At 38.9% G+C, this 24,284-nt stretch overlaps 1 protein-coding gene across 1 annotated transcript; it reads right to left on the reverse strand.

Moving 5' to 3' along the window:
- Positions 1-24,284, reverse strand: LOC139724718 (uncharacterized). The gene is made up of 21 exons (XM_071635840.1): positions 24,205-24,284; positions 21,725-21,872; positions 19,164-19,289; positions 17,203-17,346; positions 16,156-16,238; positions 15,558-15,671; positions 14,454-14,501; positions 13,536-13,606; positions 12,736-12,808; positions 12,019-12,059; positions 11,080-11,279; positions 10,144-10,199; positions 9,539-9,759; positions 8,122-8,617; positions 7,556-7,585; positions 5,895-6,109; positions 4,995-5,146; positions 4,846-4,863; positions 4,247-4,348; positions 2,851-2,867; positions 1-183 (listed from the first exon to the last, which is right to left on the reverse strand). Exons 1-21 carry the CDS (start codon positions 24,226-24,228, stop codon positions 1-3), a joined length of 2,562 nt encoding a protein of 853 aa, XP_071491941.1. The 5' UTR covers positions 24,229-24,284.

The following is a 24,284-nucleotide window of genomic DNA, read 5'->3' on the forward strand; positions in this document are numbered from 1 at the left end:
TTAGAAAAAGCCAAATCGCTTGGATTTCGCTTCACGCTTAGCGGAGGCCGAAGGGGCTCTCACGGTGACGACGATGTCGTCATCGTCGTCGTCGTCGTCCTCGCTGCTGCCCTCCTCCAGGATGGTGGACGACAGGGAAGGTTGGAATGTGCGTGGATTGCTCTTTGTGGAAAAGGTGTTAGTCTTGGGATAGAGAGAACGTGGAATGGTAAGGTAGATAAAGGAACGGACAGAGATAGACAGACAGACAGACATAAAGTGAGGGATAGAGTGACAGTGTGAGGAATGGATTGATTGGTGACAGGACATACAAGTTAAACAAGTTAAAGGGATGGTGTAGTTTTGGTTCAGATTGGGATTCAGGTTCTAACTCATTGCCAGATAATTAGAAACCACTTATATGGAATATTGCAGAGAATACGATTCTAGAGTAATTAAAAGTTTGTTTGATGAATATCGGTTTTGAAATGGCTGAGATATCCAAAATCAAAGCGTTCCTAATAAAAGGTGGGACCCACCTTTTATTAGGACCACTTAGATTTATTTCATTTTTGAATATCTCAGCCATTTCAAAACCGATTTTTATCAAATAAATTTTTAATTCCTCTAAGAATTGTATGCTCTTCAATATTTCATATAAGTGGTTTATAACTATCTGGCAAAGAGTTTAAACCTGAATCCTCATCTCAACCAAAACTACACCATCCCTTTAGAGCCCAAGTATACTTTTGGCACTGCAACAGTAAGATAAACACTCAGTATAAAGGTCCTTGGGGCTGGGAAATTTTGTCTGCTTTATATCAAGGCACTTGTTATATCAGGGGCCAAAGACAACAACAGCACACACAAAACAGAAAATCTGTTGCATCAGGACCAAAGAAGAAAGTTTGTTATACCAGGCACTTCATAGCATCAGATCTCTCTCTACAGACTTTAAATGGTACATTCTATTGAGATCTACAAACATTTTTTCCCCTGGGTGGTCCATTACAATTATATCCTGCAAGCTCACTGACCATCAGGGGGACTAAAAAAAAACAACCATTAATAATAAAGAATGACAAACTAAAAACTATAGACTTTAAAATTGATTTAAATTGATATAGGAAAGTAAAAATTTTGATCTTTCATGATATTTTTCTTCTTCTATGTCAGGTATCTTAATAGATGTTATTTTATGACTGATATCAAACATCGGCAATTAACAGCAGTGCTTTACCATAATTTTGGGGCAGTTTCTAAAAAGCTATACTTGGGCTTTCACGACAAAATGTTAAAGAGGTTACTTTCATATTTATGAACACAGTGAATTAATCTTTTTAAGAATGTTGCATTGTGGGAGTACAAGAGTGACATGGAGGTATATCAAAAAAAATAAATAAATAAATAAAAAAATGGGCAAAAAATCCCTCACTTTGAACCTTTGATGGTACTGCCTCTTTAATACCATATAGTCTGCAGTCGAAAACTGCTCATGTGGTGAATTTTTCTTTTCTTTTCAGAAGAACTTTGCTACTATTTAAAACATTACCACATGAGTTTGAAGCAAAGATATAATCAAACAAAGAGCAAAGGTTAAATGTTGTTAAAAAAAAATAATGATGGTTATGTTTTTAACTAAGTCTTTGTTATGACAGACACGTACTATCAATATTTTCATTGGTAACACGAGACGAGTCTGATTGTTAACAAATGACATCAACCTGACATAATTTTTGCAGATTAATTCACTTATACAAAATGCACATTTTTGTACAACAGCCATTCAGATTTGACTTTACCAGACATATTAATCAAGGCTACTGGACGCGATCTGCAAATCGAAGCCAACAATCTTAAAGCAGTTCAGTGGAGAATGTAGCCGCAAGCTTTAGCACACTTCGATACACACTCAGCTTTGCAGGGGTAGTAGCGGAAAAGCTCGATATGAGGTAATTTTGTAGAGTAGCATTTACGGAACCAAATAAAAGAGGCATTTTAATCCCTTATAGCCTACACGCTGTACACTAAATACATCAACACACTTCTTTTTTCTTTTTTTTTCCTGCCTGTTGTCAGCTTTTTAATTTGAGTTGAGTATACATCGCATACACATGATCATATTATTGAAGTGGGGGTGAGTTGGACCCTTAAAGAAAGACACGATGACCACAGGGTTTAAGTTAGTGAAACTGTGTATTACACCTTGTGCATTTTTGAAAGCAGATGAAATGTAACTAAATAAACTGAGGCAAATTAGATATACATGATTGGATGGGGTAAAGCACAAATGCACAATTTCAAAGAAGATGAAATATATGTTAGTTCAATGCATACCTGGAGAATTCCACAATAATACCGGTAATTAATACCTTAACCAGCACAAGAAATTGAAGAGAGTCAATATGAGGGACAAAGGATTTAAACTCATGAGAACAATCACCACAAAACTGGGACACATACAGTGTAACTGCGCAATGTCAAAGTAAATTTTTGCAGCACTTTTCAAACAAAGTCTGAAATTCTCAACAACAACAAAAATCATGACATGACCACAAAGGAGCGTTTACACTTAAGTTATCTTCAGTGCTGTTCACACGAGTAGTCTCTGTTTGATTGTCATGGGGATGCAATGCAATGCTATGGTATCTAAATATCGGAATTATTGTATGCCATTCCCATCTATGACTTAATGTGGAGGCTCAATTACATTTCCAATGGCCCACACTAAGAAAGTGCTGACTGATGTTAATCAAACAGATTTCAATGAGACTGCTCTTTCCAGGTTTTGTGGTGACAGTACACAGAGGCCGTAAATTAGCTTCCTAGAACAAAGCGTTTTGGGTGATTCAGTGAGTTCAATGTACTTACCCTTCTCCCTTTGCTTCCTGTAGTGAACATAAATACAAAAAAAACATGGAAAAACAAAATACTGTCAGGTAAAGTTCATTTTCGTATTGTGCACAGTGTGTATCATGCAAACTTAGCTTTAGTATGATAAACTTTTCAAAACTTTTCAAAATATTTTGACATGTGTTGTAAAGAAGAAACACAAAATATTGAGATACAGTAAATGGGCATGGATTACTGTCAAAACGACAAGAAAATGGATGCTAAATCTCTCATTGTGAGAGAACAGGTATTCAATCTTCTACAAAACCTTGAGGCTATCATTCTCTATGCATATAATGCATGCATATAATGCATACCTGCCAACCTTGAATATCAATGAGTACCTGGGAATAAATGAGATTCTTCCAAAAAAAAAAGAAGAAGAAAGAAATACTGCAAATATATAGATTTTCTCCCATACACCACTACATGCACAAATTCACAAAAATAGGAATACACAGTGGAATAACCTTTCTTCTCCGCCTCCCCCTCCCTCCCCCCCCCCCCCACCCCCAGAAGGAAAAGATTGGATTATTCTAATCAGATAGGAACAGTTAGCAGGTATGCTACTTAAACCAGGGGGGCGTTTCATCAACGAGTTCGTCGGAGGTTTCACCGACAAATTTACTATCAGCCAATCAGACGCAAGGATTTACACAGACAACTGTTAAAAGCTAATGAAATCCTTGGTCTGATTGGCTGATAGCAAATTTGTCGGTGAAATCTCCGACGAACTCGTTGATGAAACGCCCCCCATGTGTTCATCAGGGGGGTGTTTCATGAAACTTTTTGTCGGTGATTTACACCGACAATTGTTAAAAGCTACTGAAATCCTTGCGTCTGATTGGCTGATAGCAAATTTGTTGGTGAAAACCTCCGACGAACTCGTTGATGAAACGCCCCCCTGGTTGCTCCACCAAGGACTAATACATAAAGAATCTCAATATTGGGTGATGTTCCTTATCCCGACATGTCCCCAATAACTCAGAGCCCAACTCAAGGGCCAAAGAGCCATGACATTGACAAATTTAATAAACACAATGGGATGGAAACTTTGTCATCTAGTGACATTTAACCCTTTCTGCGTCATTGACTTTGGACAGTGTTACAGGGCTATGGGGTTTTCTGTGTCAATCAGGGGGGCATTTCATGAAGGAACTTGTCGGATAAAATATCTGACAAGTCAATTATATCCGACAAGTTTTGAGAAATTCTTTAGTGTGATTGGCTGATTTCTCTGAACTTGTCGGATATAATTGACTTGTCGGACATTTTATCTGACAAGTTCCTTCATGAAACGCTCCCCTGCACTCAAAGCACACTAAAGGGTTAAACTCAAGAGATAGATAGAGTCCACAAAGAACAAATTTCTCACCTGACTTACTGCTCTGCTTGGAGGCGACGCTCCTCTTGGAAGCTGATGACATCACCAGCGAGTCATCCGAGTCTTCGTCTGACTGCACAGCCTTCTTTGAAGCTGAAAACCAGACAAATCAGGTCATTTAATCATTGTTTTTTTATTAGCACTGGAGTATCTTATTGATAACTATTTAACAGTAACCATGGTAACACATAACTGCACAGTAAAAAAAAAGAAAAAATGAGAAATACTTTGTAACTGCCTGAATTACAAAGGGGCCAGACTCAACTAGCATTCATGCTATTTTTTCCCTATTATCCTTGCTTTTTCCATGTGACTGCAGATTTGTAAACGTGTGAAATAATCATTATTGCATTGGATGATGAATTCAAATTAATTAATTCATGCATTCATTCATTCATTCATTCATTCATTCATTCATTCATTCATTCATTCATTCATTCACTCATTCGTTTATTCATCCATCCACCCATCCATCCATTTCAAAATATAAGATCTTGGTGTTCAGGTTTATGTAGCATGCAGGTGAGTACCTGGCTAGAGTTTGCTCTTTTTTCTTTTTATTGACAGACACTGATACAAAGGTGAAATGCCATTTGATTTAATTCTGACTGACATACTCTGACTTGTGTATCCCGTACCTTTATCAACATTAATGAAGCATGTACATGCTCATATTTTGTCAATACCATATCCTGACAAGACAAAAGTGGTATGTGTAGAAATTGCAGAATTTCCTTACCACTGCCGCTGCGAGTTGATCCAGCTTTACTGGAGGCCGGTCTTGAGCTGGACATGAATCTGTCCAGTCCACTCTTTGTCGAACCGGCCTTGGAGGATCGGCCACTATGGAATGATCTAGCCGACTCTGGTTCAGAATCTGACCGATTGGTGCTGAAAACAGGAAAACAACAACACACAGACAAGACACTTGGTATAGTCACTCATTCAAACATATGGAAGAATTTCAAGTATTATGCACTATGTGCTATCTCAGTCCAGAATTGCTACCATTGGTATCATTATTCACTTTTCTCTCTTTTTCCTTCCTTCCATTATCTTTCTGCCAAACACAGCATGTGCAGAATATTAGACAACGAAGGAATCTCTTGATACTAACATAAAGCACTGTCTTAAATCATACATCTGCATCACCAAATAGAATATTTGTATCAGCCTAACCAAATTGGAGATCAAAGAACCTTCAACTTTCAAACTCCTAAACATCTTTTAGAGAGTGACTGCTTCAGTGTTTAAAGTCATTGAGCCTCATAAGGAGAGAACAGGTGATGAGAAAGAGGAGACTGAGATGGTATAGACTTGTGGAGAGGAGGAGAAGAGATCCACCAGCTCTAGAGAACAGGAAATTTCCTAGATGCTGGGAGGAATCCACATGGGATACCCCTTAAAACATTGGAGGAAACGGGCAAAGGTAAGGCAGAACATGCCTAACATTACCCACATTGACCTAACTGACAGGACAGCAAGGAAAAGGGCGATCATGGAAATGAACCGTCCAAACACACAGAATGGGAAAAATGGACTTTAGACGATAATGACAATGCACAGCAAACCGCACAATACAACACTGTCACAAACTCATATAAAAGCAAAGCATCGCCTGAAGGTGGAGACTACTTACAATCTGCTGAGCTGCTCCTTGCGGGACCAGTGACCCCTGACAGCCGACTGGATCGTCATGGCAGCCTCATCCACGTCACTATCATCCTCCTCCTCCCTGGCTCGGTCACTCGCTGCATCAGTGGTCGACGGGGAGAAGGGCTCCGAGTTGAAGCGGTCCAGCAGATCTTTGCGGCTGTGGTGTCCTCGCATGGCGGCCTGGATGGTTGTCGCAGCCTGTGGAATGAAATAAACAAAAACATTACCAACTAGAGAAGCACTCAAAAAATGCAGACCTCCGCCAAGCAGCTCATTTCCACCACTGATCTTGTTCTTCCGTAGAGATCAGTGATTTCTACCCATACGTATGCACGCTGAAAAATGCCCGATTGCCATCCCAATATAGAAACCTTTTGCTACATCATCAATGCCAGCTGCACGGCGCGCCTCGCCCCCGACCAGAAACGTGAGCACGCACTCTAGTGCGCATATGAAAACCTCAAAAATACGCAGCTTGAACTCCCACATTCATTGACCCTACCTGCTAAAATATCGAAAACCCTTCATAAAATCCATAAAAATTCCTGGATCACTACCAAAATTGAATCATCTGTTCCTTGTGTCATTCTCAGCCTTTACAGTAAGTTTCATCCAAATCTGTACACAACTTATTGAGTTATTTTGAACACGGACAAACAAACAAATGGTAACGAAAACATAACCTCCTCCCTTGGCGGAGGTAGAAATACAACCCTATGACTGGACATGACTGACAGTTCATCTCTCTTTTGAAAATTCAAAACTGGTATCCTGTGAAAATTGCCCTCTTGTGAGATAAACTTTAACCCTAAAAAGGCCGGGGGGGGGGGGGGGGGGGGGGGGGGGTTTGAATCAACCCCCCCCTCGACATTTTTCGCGACTACTCCGCCGCGCGAAATTTTTTGACCGCGCCGTTCGCTGACTTTTTATTTTCAAGTCTCGCGCATCTTTTGACACCATTTTCGCGAAAATCGCGCATACCGTTACGTCGCTGCATAACGTTTTATATATGCCTGTCAGACCGAAAATGGCTCAAAAACGTGATTTTGTGTATAAAGTCTATGCAAATGGAGTTTTCTCTTCTTATTCATAAAGATATGATTATTTTCACTTTTTTAAGCTGAAACTAATTAATTTTAGCATAATTATGCTCGAGGTTCTGTCATAAATTTTGCGGAAAAAAAATGATAAAACAAAAGTCGAAAACACAAAGAAATACATAAGAAATTCATAAAACAAGAAAATACATAAGAAATTGATTTTGATACCAAATCTTTTTCTCAAGTACATTATTAGGAATGCTCCAAAGAATGTTTTAACCAAAAATTTGGATTCTAGGAGCTTTAATTTCTGATTTAGAGCAGAATATATGATTTTATGCATATATTAGCATAATTAATTATTATGACGAAAATTTCCATTTCTGTATGTATAGCTTGGTAGATTACGCCACAGCAAGGAGGCCACAGGTAATGCACGTGCCAAATTTCATGGCGATTGCGCGATCGACGGCCGAGATCTCAGGGGGGGGTTGAATCAACCCCTTCCCGGCCACAGAACACCCAAAAAAGCCCGGGCCTGGTTAGGGTTAAAAGATAAGCAGTGTAAGACTGCTATGCGTCATAAGGGGAAAGATTGACTTACCTCCTCTAGGTCACTACTGTGATCTTGTTCCTAGTGAGAATCAGAGGAAATAAAGAAATATTGCTATTAGTAACAGTCGGAGCCAGAACACAAGACAATCAAAGGTCAATCTAAAAACAGCTGAAAAAATCAACTTGTTTACAATTTTCTTGGAAGGGGTAGGGGGTCAATTATCATATCTTTTCATGAGCATTTCATATTGCCATAGCCTGGCATTGAAATTTAGAGTGCACAAAATTTCAAGTATCATTTTCCATGATTTCAGTACATTCAGCCACACAACTTGTAAAATTGCCACACAAAATATCCACTGTAAATGAAAATGTGACCAATAGGCACAATGCACCAGTGCATACTCCTAATTTCTTTGTTTGTTGTTGTTGCTGTTGGTTGTTTTTTTTTTGTTTGTTCATTTGTTTGTTTGTTTGTTTGTTTTTGTTTTTGTTTTTGTTTTTGTTTTTTGTTTTTTTTGGGGGGGATACGCAGTAGTTGTAATGTTGAATTACTGTGTGGGAGCTTTCTTTTAATGACATCTATGAGTCACTTTCCAAAAAGTAGTTACTTACGCGCTGCTTATGAGCTCGCCAGTTCTTCTGCAGGGTGCGTGCCGAGCGGTTCTGCCGCAGCTCTTCCAGTTTTCGCTCCCGCTCCCTCTGCTCCTCCTCCTCCCTGTGCTTTCTCCTCAGCGAGGCAGAGCTGCTCGCCCTGGACGCCTTCTTCTCACTCCGGTCACTGAGTCTGTCGCTATGTCTGTCACTATGTCTGTCACTGTGTCTGTCACTGTGTCTATCACTGTGTTTATCACTGTGTTTATCACTGTGCCTGTCACTATGCCTGTCACTGTGTCTTTCACTGTGTCTATCGCTGTGTCTATCACTGTATCTGTCACTGTGTCTGTCACTGTGTCTGTCACTGTATCTGTCGCTCTTTCTGTCGCTGCGTTTACTCTGTAGAGACTCGCTGCTGGGGTGTCGTCTGAGGTTTCCATTCTGCCGTGGGGTCATGGACTTCAGGCTCTCCTTCAACTCCAGAACCTGCTTTTCTAATGCCTTGTTCTCATCCCTGTGGAGTGATCATGAAATTTGAAAGGAGTATGGCATGGGAAACTCAGCGCGAGGGTGGGGAGTAGGGTTCACGTACATGTATGCATATCCCTTTGTGTTTAGCAATGTAGTACGGTTAGTCCTGGGCCACAGCCATCTGGCCTAAGACAAGATCAGTGCAAACTCCACATGTTGTGGGCAAACCATGTATGAAGAAGTATGTGTATGTGTAGTAGCTGCTCCCATGGGGATATCTATGTCAGTTTATACCCTCGCGGCAGACAATGAAGGGATGTTCCTTCAAAAGAAACACATGCCTCTTGGCAGCTCCCAGCCGCAGTTGAGTCTAGTAGAACTCCCCATGGCCATAAACTGGCTTGTCTGGAACCATAAAGTCTAAAGCCAGCAGTTGAGAAAGAACTGGAACCATACAGCAGCAGTTCTTTTCACTCTTCTGAAATACTGCACTACACAACATTTCAAGGCGTGCAGGAGCAAAAAGCTTGGCCATGACTGCAGCAGCTGCCTCGATGCTCCCAGTATTTGATAATTTGTTTCTTTGCTTGGACTATACTTAGTACTCTTGATCATGAAACATATTTTTCTAATACAGACTTTTATATAGAGAAAGACAGTCTGGATAAATAAATCTGTTACAATCCCCATCTGTGAAATCATAGTCATCACTTAAAAGAGTCAATGTATATTACAGTTCACCATAAAAAATTGCATGACTAACTATCAAAATATACAACCCTACCCATCAGTGCAGCAAACTCATCACTGCAAAATGAAGTCAGACAGATAGATATCACATTTTTCACTGCAGCAAATAAAGCGGTGAGCTGGCTAGTGTGGGCTGCTGAAGACTGGATTTTTTGTGACACAAGAGGGCGACACATGAATACAGATTGACCTTAGACCCTCGGCACAAACTCACTCTAGCTGCTCCACTTTCTGCCTGAACTTGCTCTTGTCCTCCTTCAACCGGCTGACGTCTTTCTCCAGCCGGGCCTTCTCACCCAAGAGCTCTGTCTCACGTTTGTCCAGCTGGTCCAGGCGATCGGACAGGGAGCCGGAGAGGGGGATCTTTCCTGGGACGTCTCCCTCTGACCGCTGCCGATCATTCCGCAGACCCTTCCCTTCCAGACGGTCAACTTTCTGCAGGGGGGAGGTTGGAGAACTTTTATCACAGCGACAAATAAAGGGAGTGATTTCACTTCCCAGAATATAACCATACTCATCAAAACTCTGGAGAAAAACAGTTTTGGTACAAAATATTACAGATATTGTATCATTTATCAAGACACTGAGGAATGTGCCCAAAATAGATAGCCAGATGAAAGTAACAACACATGACCACTATGGATGACCACAACACAAGGGTCTTATGGGTCTAGTATGCACAAACTATCTTTGATTTAGTATTTGCTAAATGACAGCACTCATCCTCATCAAATTACCTCTATCACTGACGACAAAGACTCTGAAAGGTGATTTGCACATATGTTCATGGTGAATGCATACATTATAAAATTTACATACCTGCTGCATTTCAATGACAGCATTCAGAAGTTCTCGCCTGTTCATGTCCTCATAATCTGGCCAAACAATGAAAAAACAAAAACAAACCAAAATAGATGAACAAACTACAATCACAAGAAATCATCTTGCATGGTACTGAATACTAATTCTGCAACATACATTAGCTTCTTGCTATTACTCAACAAGAGGGAATATGAACACCAAGAACATTCGTTACAGTTTAGCTGACTCTCTTGATTTTACATATATGTGAAGTACTCCATACAGTTGTCTGACAAAAGCTATAAGTAATGCATGATAAAGATGGTCTGTTGCCATCATTCACACGATACATTTACAAACACAAAGCCAGTTGTCTCTGATCGTACACACGATTAAAATGATTTTTTGTTGAAAGGAATGTATGATGAGGGGACGCATGCCAGCACACGTTGCAAACACGCAAAGATCACATAAAACACACAACTGGCGCTGGCTTGAGCACGGAGATGATGCTGCAGAAGACTACTAATGGTTGAAGATCTATTACCAAACTCTGGAAGTACTCGTGACAAGAATGGCATGGTCATGTAACAATTCAAATTCAACTCTGATGCGTACAGCTCTTCTGCAGAGATCTACGTGCATCCTGTAAAGTTTGCCATGAACAATTATTTTGATGTCATTTTTTGGCCATGGTGCAAGAAAACCACTACTACTTCAACAAGTGAAATGTTGCATGAGCATATGTGTAAGCAAAAGTAGGCATGTACAGAATCAGAGAGGCAGTACATCTACAGATATGAGTAATATCTTCGGAATTGGTGCACAGATGATGAAAAATTGAAAGAACAATTATTGTGTCTTTTGAATGTTACAATCAAGATGCAGGCATTCCATAAATGTCATATGATCAACAGGACAGACAACTAATCCTGCAGTGACCATCTCACTTACCTCTCATCTTCTTATCGCCTCTCACCGGACCATTGTAGGTGGAGCTTTCGTAGAGGGTCCGTTCCAGGTCCTGCTTCAGGAGTTTGTTCTCGCTCTGCAGCCTCTGTGTGCTCTCCGTCAGTCTCAGGATGGTCCCATTTAGGGCCTTGACCTTGGCAGTGGAATTGGTATCCTTCTCTGCAGTTCCTGGTCTAGATGCCCTTTTGAAAAGAAACCGAAAAGTGTTGACTCTAGTCAATCTCAACAATGCTTTTGTACGAAAGCATGGAGAAATGCTACCAACAGACATTGAGAGCATCCTCAACTAAAGACCCAGTAGCAAGCTGAAACATAGGTGGCCCAATTGAATTAATTTTCATTTGCTGCCATGGCAGGTTATACTAGCCACATGTATCCAAGAGTTATGAAGAAAAAAAATCAAAATGGGCATCAGTTTGGTTTGTCCAGTGAATAGATACACAGGACCTTGGAATCTACACCTAACAACTTCCAACAGGTTACTGTAGAAGTGGAAATTTTCACGCATTTCGCACAACCAGAAACAAGTGAAACGACAGAGTGCGAAAAATTACTCACATGAAAATATCCACTTTTACAGTAATAGGGGGGTGATTGCATTTTTACAGAAAAAAACAACAACAATCAGGCTGAAATTACTCTGCTTTCCAGAATCGCAGACACTGATAAATCACCAGTGTTGAAGACGGGGGCTGTACTTTGCATGTTATGATAAGCAGGCTTACAAATACAGAGTTATACGCGAGAATGAATACATGCCAAAGTGCATTCTGAATGTAGATTTCTATGCATACACTTGTACTTTCGTGCTGTTTCGTGATTCTCCAAGTATCAGAGAAAGAACAGTAAGAGCAATTTTCTACAAGCGTGAAACTAATGTGTCGTTGATTTCAAAATTATAGTTTTTAATTAGATGCTTACTTTCCTGTTTGATGTGTTTGCTGGTATCGAAGTCGCTGAACCTGTGAAAGGGTAGAGTTTATCAAAGAAGTTAAGCAGTTCATAGTGAATACTGATCACAGTGCTACAATTTGATCTAATCTACCAGTGTGCTCTTGCATCACAAAGAAAAATGCAATCTTTCTTTACATACAGCCTGTAGGTCTTTCATAAGGCAACTCCAAAGCTTGCATTAAGCATCTAAGATGTTTGCTTGACATGGCAAGAACTTGTATACTGGCAAAACACTTTCCAGTCAGAGACAGAGAATAATGTAAGGTAGACACAGTAAACAGTCTTACAAGAGGCACAGTAGCAAGTAAACAGTCAAGATATTGGATAATCCAGTAAGCTGGTCTGTTCCAAAATGAGGGATGTTGACTGAGTTTCAAAACGAAGGTGAAGCTGCAGATGAGAAATTTGAACTTGCACCTTAAGAATGATTTGTTCTGACTGGCAGACTGAAGTTGCATTTTATTGTTTTACTCCTTATGATCACAAATTTCCATAATAAGGCAGAAAATTGCATCTCTCAAACAATCAACTCTCATAATATTTGCTTTTGCTATTAAGCATTCTGTGACATTTCACAGCATTGCAATCCATGCCAACTTGTGATAATGTCAACTCATGATCCCTTCCCATGACCCATGCAAGCTCGACAGTACAAAAGGGTCAAAGGTCACAAATGTCACTGACCTCCTGGTAGAAAGACTCCATGGCAACCTTCATCTCCTCCATCCTGGTTCCCTTCATGTCATTCTTCAGCTTCCTGGTGGCATGAACAGGTCATTAGATTAGGAGGATTTTCTGAGTATTCACAGGTAAATATTTTCAGACTTTGAATCTGTTTTTCAATTAGTGTCTTTTCTCTTCTTTCTCCTGCCTTCCCTCCCCCTTCTTACTGCCTGTACCATCATATTCTTTTGGTGTTTATTGCCACTTGGTCTAATATCAGATAGTCTACTTCCCAATTTGTCTAACACCACTACCGCTAAACTCATTTGGACTACTATCAATTTTGTTTAATGCATGTTTGGTCCAATCCTCACTTGGTCTAATGCCCAGTTTGGCTAATTATCACTTTGTCTAATGACCAGATGATCTCATTGCAATTTTGAGTCCTTGGATTTTTTTCCCCCACTGTGTCTAATAAACTGTGGGTATTAGACAAAATGGGAATAGCCCATCTGGAAGTAGACAAATTGGTAATGAGGCAAAGTGGCACTTGGACTAAATGGTCATTAGATGAACTGGTTGTAGACGAAACAGGATTAGACCATGTGGATGTACTTGAGATCAAAATGGCTATTAGACCAAGTGGGAGTAGACCAAGTGATAGATCACTTTCTCTCGGCATGGTGACTTGTTCAGTGTCCATAACAGCAATCGCTTGCCACATTTCAATTTTAAAGATGTTTAACATTCAATTCAAAAGGTTGCATGCCATAACCTATCTGGATGAAATATGATTGCAAATGTGTTTCATTGGTACTCACATGAGCTCTGCTTCTTTATCTTTGAGTGTCATTTCCAGTTTCAGGTTTCTTTGCTTCAGGCTATTCAGTTTCTGTATAAAAAAAGGAAGCAAACAAGCATTTGAAAAGATACAAAACATCACATTCTATACTCACATGTCATTCAAACTCACAAAGAATGGGGTTTGACCTAGTTAATTTTGAATGGAACAATGATGATATATTCTGTAATGCAAACATGTCCAAAATGAAAAAAAAGGAGAAACAAGTATACTTTGTAATTATCAGAACCAACTTCAAGTATTTCTAGATTAAGTTCTCTAACCATATCTTTGCTGCCATATGAAAAGTGATAGGAAGTATGAAGTATCCCTCAAATAAGTAATTCTTCTGTAGTCATTCATGATCTCTTGACATTATAATTTTTGTTGCATTTTTTACATAATCAAGTATAGGCTAATATACTAAAATGCTATGTTTAATTAAAATGATATGGATTTAATGTGAACTTTTTACTAGACTGCAGTTTGAGTAAAATCACTTTGCAGAATGAAATTTGCACTGCTCATTCTGCAGGATTCTCAAAATTTATTGTGCCTGCAGCTTCTGTAATAAATGTTCCTCATTATAACGTATGTATTTAATATTGTGTGCATGGTAACCACATACTGCATATACCATAATATTTCGCGGGGTTTCTATTTCCTTGAATTTTGCAGTCGACGCTATTCGAAATTCAACAACATACAAAAATATTAAGCCTGATCGAGAAATGAATGTGACGTGCAGGCATACATTTCTCTGTTTATTACTGTACTCCACAATTGTGAGTTTAACCCCTTGCAAAATTGTCAGGAAGTCCAAATTCACAAAAATCTGTACTTGCAAAATGCATGGTGTATAGTGTAGCTCTAGAACATGGCGCCTTTCCATACTCACTGCTGCAGAGTCTGGTTGTCGGCTGTTCAGTGTCATCCGGATATCACTCTGAAAACGCATCAAGATGGTACACCCACATTGTGTCATTCCCTATGTGGCACTAAGCCTCTCATACAGTCAAACATGAACATGCTACCAAAAACATGTAGCCAAAGGACTATTAACATTTCTATTCTAGGTAATTTTACAAAACTCATATTCCATTACATCTGTAATGGATAGCATAAAAAATACAATCTAAGAATAGGCCTATTTCACAAGATAGTTCCCTATGGCAAAATGGGAAAAATACATTTTACACAAGACAATGGAAAGCAATCATTTAGACATTTTCATCTTCATGAATAAAAACAGCATTTGTAATTGAAGGGGAAAACATTGTGATAAAAGTAACAATGTTTGTCATAATATATTATTTCTTCACAGCTTAGAAGGTGTGACTAAATGTGAAAACTACATTGTACTAAATGTGTTATTGAATGGACAAGTTTAGAGGCATGCATCGTTTCTTGTCTTGGACCTTTAGACATATGAGAAAATGAAAGAAAACTCAAAGTCTGGTATATATCCTAATTGCAGTATGATACATGTATGTAAATACAGACACACACACACACACACACACACACAGATCTTAACGAGGAAGAGTGAGAGAAAAGGTGAGAGAGAATGAGAGCACATGACAGAGAAGAAGAGGATTCAAAGAAGAAACAATGTGCTATATGTGTATCCATTCTAACTGCATCATGAGACATTATAGGCAAGAAATAGACAAAAGGAGAGAATGACAAGAGGAGTCTGTATGTTGTGTATCTGAAAACACACCATCTGTGTCATTTTGGCACAGAAAGACGGACAGACTGAGAAAAAAAAAATCCTAAGCCCTGTTCCCCCTCAAAGAAGAATTGTACTGGATGTAAATCCACATCAGTTTATAGTTTCCATGCTAACACAAGCCAATAGAGAATCTGATTTAAAAAAAGAAAAAAAAAAAAAACAGACAAAGAGAGAGGGAGTCAGACAAACAGAAAGGACAGATGGGCAGATGCATTGGCAAAGATGGACAGACAGACAGACAGACAATGGCACAGAAATGCCTCTGACCTTGGCTGGGTCCAGGAGCTGGTCTATCTGTTTCTCCTTCTTCATGACATCATCCTCCAGACGCTGATTCTTGGCCTTCACAAGATCATTTTCAGCTCTCAGGGCGTTTATTTGCTGCAAACGAAGGCAAAACCGTTCACAGACTCACACTTCATACCTCGCAAGATTCATTTTTACAATCTTTCACAAAAGAAATTTAAGGAGAACACACAGTAGGCAGAAATGACGGACTAAAATAACTCAAATTGCACAATCTCGTGAACAGAATGAGCAAAATGACAGGTTACCTCATTAACTTAGAGATAATGGAAAGTATCCATCAAGCTTTGCAATTAACAGTTCCTAGGTGATTCATCTGGCATAGCAAATTTGACAGTTATCTCTCTCTCTCTATGACAAACAAACAAATAAACAAACCATAAACTTCTTTCAATAAATGCTCTTTGGAGCTACCAACTCTGTTTTTTCTCTACTTTTGCTCCATCCGTTCACTTCTTGTACTATTGATATCTGTGTTCTATGAGCATTGACTAGAAAAGCTTCTCTCTTTGGAACTAACAGGCCATGAGTCTGTTAAGATGTAATTAGCTTTTAATACCTTTTTCAGGTCAAGGATGTCATCATACATGTCCTCCTGAGGTTTGTATGCAGGGACACCCTTCATATTCCTGTGGACAGGGTCTATGAGAGTGCAGCAACAGATGACAGAGAGAAAAGAGGAAACAAATGTAATGAATGCCACAGCTCACAAACACATTATATATAAATTAGTATTTTCACAAAAAAAAAAAAGAAAGAAGAAAAGCTGCCTAATGGTATGGCAGTGCTGTTGTTACCATAGAAAAACCATTTGTATGTCTTCATGAGTAAGTGTACATAGAAGGTGATGAATTCCCCTGTCTGGTGTGATATCTGTACAGTCACTAGGTCTGGGTTCAGTTTAAAGGGAAGGTAAACCCAAAGAGCAATGTGGATTGAGTGAAAGCAGCAACATTAGTAGAACACATCAGTGAAAGTTTGAGAAAAATCGGACAATCGATGCAAAAGTTATGAATTTTTAAAGTTTTGGTGTTGGAACCGCTGGATGAGGAGACTACTAAAGGATATGACGTATGAGTGGACAACAATACAAAGAAAATATAAAGGAAATTCAACAAAAATTCACTTTTCTAGAATTATGAAAGAGCAATGGACCAACCGCTTTCAGAAAGCAGGGGGAATAATTGCTACCCTTAACATATGTCAATATCAAGTTGATGGAATTTGTAATTTTCATGGAAAATGGATATTTGTAGAATTTTCTTTATATTTTCTTGGTATTGTTGTCCACTCATACGTCATAATCTCTAGTAGTCTCCTCATCCAGCGGTTCCAACACCAAAACTTTAAAAATTCATAACTTTTGCATCGATTGTCCGATTTTCTTCAAACTTTCACTGATGTGTTCTACTAATGTTGCTGCTTTCACTCAATCCACATTGCTCTTGGGGTTTATCTTCCCTTTAAGCTAACTCCAGACTCGACTTTTATGCCTAGAACCCGCATAGTATTGAGTTGGTGGCATTTCAAATGGGGCAGCTATGAATGGAGGATGGGTGAGTGTGGATGAGGATTTCTGAAAGAAAGGACTTAGGAGATGACTGACCGCTGACCACTGCCTTGGGCTTGCCGGTCTTCCTAGGTGGCATGCTGAGTACCTTCTGCCTCAGGTAGTCACTGGTACTGGAGAATGCCTGAGACTTCTTGGGTACTCCGAGGTAGTTACTGCTCTTGGCGCAACCTGTCAGACCTGGGGGAAGAATAAGGTTAATGTTTGATGAGCACATTTTGTCATCTGACCGACTTGTGCACCCTTGTGTCTGATCTGACCATACAAAATGATTATTAAACACTGTCACCTAATGACACCATCCTGTTAACAAGAACTATGAAATTGTTTGGAATTCAAGTTTTGATGTTGCATACAACATCATCATAGCATGTGCTGAGAATGACTTGGTCTTAACCCTAAAAAGACCGGGGGGGGGGGCCTAAAAGGCCCCCCCTCGACATTTCGCGCGATTACTCAGCAACACGCAATGCTCTCGCCGCGATGCTCTATGACTTTTTTCTTTCGAGTTTCCCGCACATTTTGACACCAAATTTGTGACGCCCGGGGGTACGGTTCTGAAGTTACATAACTTTTTGTACATGCACGTGAGACCGAAAATGGCTCAAAAATGTGATTTTGTGTACAAAGTCAATACAAATTGAGTTTTATCACATGGTTCATATAAATATGCTTATTTTTACTCTCAATGGCTAAAATCAATTTGTTTTAGTTAGTATTATGCTTCAAAAAGGGTCTGCCACAAATTTTGCTGAAAGAAACAACAAAAACAAAAGGGCGAAAAAACAAAGAAATACATAAGAAATTCATAAAACAATAAAATAAATAAGAAATTAATTTTGATACCGAATTTTTTTTCTAGTACATTTGCTAAGAATGCTACAAAGAATATCTAGACCAAAAATGAGCACTTTTGGAGCTTTATTTACTGATTTAGATAAAAAAGTCTGATTTCTTGCATAAATTAGCATAATTAATCAAAATAAAATAAAAGAAGACAATTTTGGAAAATTTAAATATACAATCTTGTAGATTACATCGCACACTACCATTGTGCAAATTTCCGCGGCGATCGCGCGATCCACGGCCGAGATCTTAAGGGGGGGGCCCTTTAGGCCCCCCCCCCCCAGTCTTTCGAGCTACCAAAATAGCCCAGTCCTTTTAGGGTTAAGGTATCTGTTTGTGAATATGATGGTGACAATTTTCCTGAACCTTCTACTAACAGTAAATTTTTTTTTTCAGGAATTAAATGAAAATATTTTCAAATACATCACTTCTCTTTCAAGAATGTCACATAAACTTAGCAGTAATAAATTAAAAATAAATCTCTTAATTTTAAATGGAGTAAGTTCAAAAATACTTTGGGAAAACACATACAGGCAAAGTTTCAGTAATATAACTGTCCATGGCATGACAATATAATCAGTGTTACTTACAATAACTGCAGCTGCCATGGCAACAATCTAAAGCAAGATGACTGATAGTGTCCTAGCTGCTGTGATGTCAAATCATTGTGAAGTTCCTCATAAAGTGGGCTACATTTAAATACTGCAGCACACTATTCAAGTTGTCTCTATGTTTCCCGCAAGAAATGTGGCACATATATTAGTTGTAGCCATGATGGGTAGAACCTCTAAAAAACAAGTTAGGGTAGGCAAGAGCATTTTATTCATACAACTTTTAGAAAGATGTGAATGCTTCATGAGAGTGGTAAACTGAGACAGCTTGCTATTCAAAAGTAAATTTTGATTCTGTTTGTTTTGCTTTGTTGCTGCTTTTTTTTTTTTTTTGCTCTTTTGCTGTTTTTTATGATAATGTGGCTGCTTCTGGACTGTTATTGAAGAGTACAATTTAGGAGTCCAGTATCCAGTTGTGCCAAGCAATAGTCATTTCTACCTGCCAAATAACATGACATACATTGGATGCTGAACATTTGAAATGCAATGAGTCTGCTGTGACTCTTATATGCCTGGCAAAGATACGGTTGTAAGACTGACCTCCTTTGCCGCTCTTGAGACCGTCCAACCAGTACTCCCTGGCTGACTTTAGTCCCGGTGCACTCCCAGATCTACTGGGCTTGTTCTTTGGCTTCCTTGTCCCCGCTGAGCCGAGGTAAGGGGATGCTATAAGATAAGCAGATGAGAGCTGGCTAATCCATAAGTGCCTTAATTTTTTATTGCATTTAGAACAAAAGCAACAGGAAAAAAAAACACAACATAATCCACTGACTTCCTCTGATCATTGACCATTGATTGCCTTTGAATGTTTCTACAGAAATGTGGTGCTCTATTAATGCTGTTTCATCATCATTCCAGGGTTTTCTAGCTTATTTCATATTGTGACATTGAGTATGTACTTCCAATGTCTGTTTGCATACTGTATGTGACAATACAACTGGTATTCACACAGTGTCACTCAAGTGACAAATCAATATCATGACATTAACATTATAACTCATAATGTACGATCATCAACACAATTACATGGTAATGTGTCTGTGTACTTGCCGTCCATGTCTCAACCATACATGAGGAGGAAATAATAGTTAACTGACACTTACTAGAATTACAATGTCCTACAATTTACAGAATTGTACACATACAACTGTAGCCAGGATATGGTTTACAAACTTGTGTTATCAATTTGTAAGCATTCTGTGCAGGCATGATTAAGCCTGCAACAGAATGTCAAAGATCCGTTAAGCAAAACATCAGGGGGTTAATACTGACATCATTCCGCGTTTATGAATTCTTTCGTAGATTATGACGCTTTCCTGTTGGGGGACCACAGATAACTACAATGCGCAACATCTATTACCTTGTGTGATAGAGGGAGGGGAGTAGAGGACAGAGGGAAAGAAAGATGGCCTCCAAAACAAAGAACACAAGTTAAATTTCAAATAGAATATATGCAAAACACAAAAAATCATGTTATTATTAATTACAAAATCCTGAATGGGCAAACCCCCAAGTATGTCACAGATCTCGTTTCTTTACGTTCCACTACTTCCTTTACCCTAACCAGGCCGGGCATTTTTTGGGTGTTTTGTGGCCGGGGAGGGGTTGATTCAACCTTCCCTTTAGATCTCGGCCGTCGCTCGCGCAATCGCCATGAAAATTGGCACGTACATGACCTGTGGCGTAACCTACCAAACTATACAAAAAGAAATGGAATTATTTTGTCATGATTAATTATGCTAATATATTCATAAAATCATACTTTTTGCTCTAAATCAGAAATTAAAGCTCCTAGAATCCTAATTTTTGATAACATTCTTTGTAGCATTCCTAACAATGTACATGAAAAAAAAAATCTGGTATCAAAATCAATTTCTTATATATTTCATTGTTTTATGAATTTCTTATGTATTTCTTTGTTTTTTCGACCTTTTGTTATATCACTTTTTTTTCGCAAAATTTATGACAGAACCTATTTCAAGCATAATTATGCCAAAATTAATTAGTTTCAGCCTATGAAAGTGAAAATAATATCTTTATGAATAAGAAGAGAAAACTCCATTTGCATAGACTTTATACACAAAATCACGTTTTTGAGCCATTTTTGGTCTGACAGGCATGTATAAAAGGTCGTGCACCGTCGTAACGGTATGCACGATTTTCGCAAAAATGGTGTCAAAAGATGTGCGAGACTTGAAAGTAAAAAGTCAGCGAACGGCGCGGTTAAAAGATTTCGCGCGGCAGAGTAGTCATGAAAAATGTTGAGGGGGGGTTGATTCAACCCCTCCCCGGCCTTTTTAGGGTCAAGATCCCTCCGTTCATCCTTTACAATGCAGTTGACTCCTGGACCTCGTACAGTGTACTTCCACAAAATATGGTGATCATGCTTTTTCTATAATTGCCCCATCTCTCTGGAATTCTCTACCTGCCTATATACATCTAGCTACTGCCGTTAATCAGTTTAAGACTCTGCTGAAAACTTATCTTTTTAGCAGATAGTCCTTTGGAACGGTACAGTTGTGGGTCGGTCGATGGAGGTGCACACTGATTTTGATTTTCAGTACTTATCGCATTTATACACTGTATCTATTTTCTGTATTTTTGTAATAAATTTGTATTTTTGTATTATTTTGGACTAAATATAAATTTTTCCGGTAAACTGTGCGCTTAGAAACATCCATATAAAGCGCCTTATAAAATGTATTGTATTATTATTATTATTATCATAAATTACATGTCAATTAAGAGGACATTACTAGAGTGTACTATGAAATTACAAAAAGTTCTAGCAAATATTCATGGACACACAATGACGTTTATCAGATCAAAACTTTAAATCTATATACATGCACATGACCAGATGGCACCTCATGTTTTGTATTTCAAAATATTGCCAAAACTACAACATATTTTTGGCCTTTCAAAGAACATATCAGTACACTGAGTATAACCTGGAAATAAATTTGAGGCCATACATCATCTTTTGAGGAACTTGTAGATCAAACTTTTCATTGTGATTTCACAGGACTCATTTTGAGGCACAAATCAAAGCAAACAAACAAACAAACAAACAGACAGACAGACAGACAAACACAACTTACGCGGTTTCTCCCTCTGAGCACTCCTCCTGCCCGACTTGGGCCGATGGGAGGGGGAAGCCCCCCTACTACTTGGTGTCGGCGGCGCACTGACTTTCAGTTCTTCTTCACTAATATCAGAGTTGAATGAATCATCTGAAAAGCTGTAATCCTGAACAGGGGGAAAAAAGTGGACGCAAGAAATCTTTACTGTCGATTAAAAACAAAAAATAATAATGCCTACAATTGAACTTAAACTCAGTTTAAATACAAAAAAAAAAAATACATGTATGCAAAATTTTGCATACGTGGGGTACAGTCTCAAATGATCTCTAAAATGCAGTTGTGATGGCTCTTCTTCTTTTTCTTCTTCTCCTTCTAAATAATATTCAAAAATTTATGCAGCCAATCACAAAGATGAATTTGACTTGTATGCTTGTTTTGAAGAGGAATCTGGGCCTATGTAGCTTGACCTTGGATGATGTGAGAATACGATAAGAAGATCCTGAACCATTAAAGGAAAATTTCAGGCAATTTTCATAATTTCACATCATGTATTACATAAATATCAACAGCTCTATGTTTAGATTTGTGGACTTTGGTTGGTCCTTGAGCAGAGAAATCAATACTCTGAAAACCCCAAACAGACTAGAAATCTACACTGAAAAAGGTAGCAGCTTCATCATAAGAATGCATGAGTGATGGGGGCTCACCATAGGAATGCATGTGCATGAGCACGACTTTACTGTAGGAGGTTCAGATATTTCAGAAATGTACTAGACAGTGTCTATAGCAATGCAATTCCTTTAAATATACTATAGTTATGGGTAAACTCCGCCTAGCTGATAAACTCTGCCACTTGTAATGCGCGCACTGGGGGCCGAGTTTACCCATAAGTTTCTATGGTACCGCTTGCTTATAGTTATAACAAGGCCAACTGTGTAGAATCTATGCATAGCTTTCTGTTTCTGTTCTGCTTCCTTGGGCCCCAACTCATGCATTCTTATTATGGTGAAGCTTTTGTAGCTGCTAGCTGCTCCATGCTGTCATCATCCTTGACCTCGTTCATTGCGATTTGTTACAAATTTTGAAAACATTCCTATTCCCTATCCCAATCAGTAAATTTACTCAGACTTAACGCCTACTATAACAGTATTGGACTAAATTTACTCACTATAAATTCCGTACCCAGTGGCCAGTACAACCAATTTACAATAATATGTGACCCGCTACAACAAAAGGATCCGAAAGTCGGAGGAGGACAATTTTCTGAAAATGGCATGACATTATTCCCTAACTCTTCTACTTTAATTTCATATATAGCACACTTCATAAAAATACTCGGTTGCGGAGATATTGATGCTTTTATTAGTGCATGTCAAGTGGTTGAGGAAATCAGAGTTTGGAGAAAAACGCCTTCAAAGTTCTCCTTCCGACGCTGTCATGATAAAATTTCTAAGGGAGGCGAGACAGTTTTCATCGCTGGACAATAGAAGGCATGCTCCTAGTGACCTCCGTGATGTTCATTCAAGCTTAGCGTCAGCGGTCTTCGCACGACCAATCAGTAATCAGGATGCCACGCACTGACCAATAAGATCACTCCCTCGTTGCTAGAGGCGGGGTCTAGCTGCGGCGCTAAATACAAATCTTCGGACACGTTTCTGTTACGTTGAAAGTTGGAAAATCATGGACCAGAAAAACGTTGATTTCTTGCCTTTAATTTGATCATTAAGATTCAAAATTTCGGCAGATGATAGATAAAACATTAGATTACAAAATTATGCCAAAAACAGAAATCCAATTGTTTTGACCAATTTTGATGATGTGACTTCAAACTCGATTTTCTCGGCTTGGCCGTCAGCGACTTCAGGATCCTTTTGGCTTTTGTTAGTAGCGGGTCACATAGAATATGTCTAGTAACTAGACCCTAGTTGTTCCATTGTAAAAGTCTGAAAATCTGCAAGAGTTCCCCTTTAACGTTTAACAAAATGGTTTCTGTGTGTTTATTTAAGTACAAATTTACTATCATTGAGTATCAATTAATACAGTTTGAATGAGTTAGCTAGTGAAATTGACTCGTCATTAAATCCCTATCCGCCTATCCCTATTTTGTCACACATTAAATTTACTTACAAGCCCCAGGCAAGGCTCAGCTTGATAGATTGCACACAAAATCTATTAAGTATTGGAGCAATTCTCGTCTTCCCGTTTCTGCAATTTTGTGAAAAATGGGACAAAGAAAACATAGCGACTGAGCGATAGATTTCCAGACAAGATTAACAATATATGGGACTGAACAATACTGAACGTTTCATCACCGCGAGTGCAGAAGCCAGAGGCAGAGCACAGCTACAGCCGGAGGGTCGAGAAAGAGAAGAGCCAAACATGCCCAACAAGGTTTTCATGTATCTATTTACATTAATGTTAGTAAATAAATGCAGTTACCATTTTGATGACCTTTACGAAACAGTCAAAAGTAACAAAATTCACAACGAGTAACTCACCTCAAAATCGTGTATTGTTGGCATGGTTACACTTTCGCTTCCATTTTCACACGGTACAGGCGTTGAAACGCCATTGCATT

This window comes from Diadema antillarum, unplaced genomic scaffold (assembly GCF_040938485.1).
Source record: "Diadema antillarum isolate AM-2024a unplaced genomic scaffold, OU_Dant_1.0 scf00000226, whole genome shotgun sequence".
NCBI lineage: Eukaryota > Metazoa > Echinodermata > Echinoidea > Diadematoida > Diadematidae > Diadema > Diadema antillarum.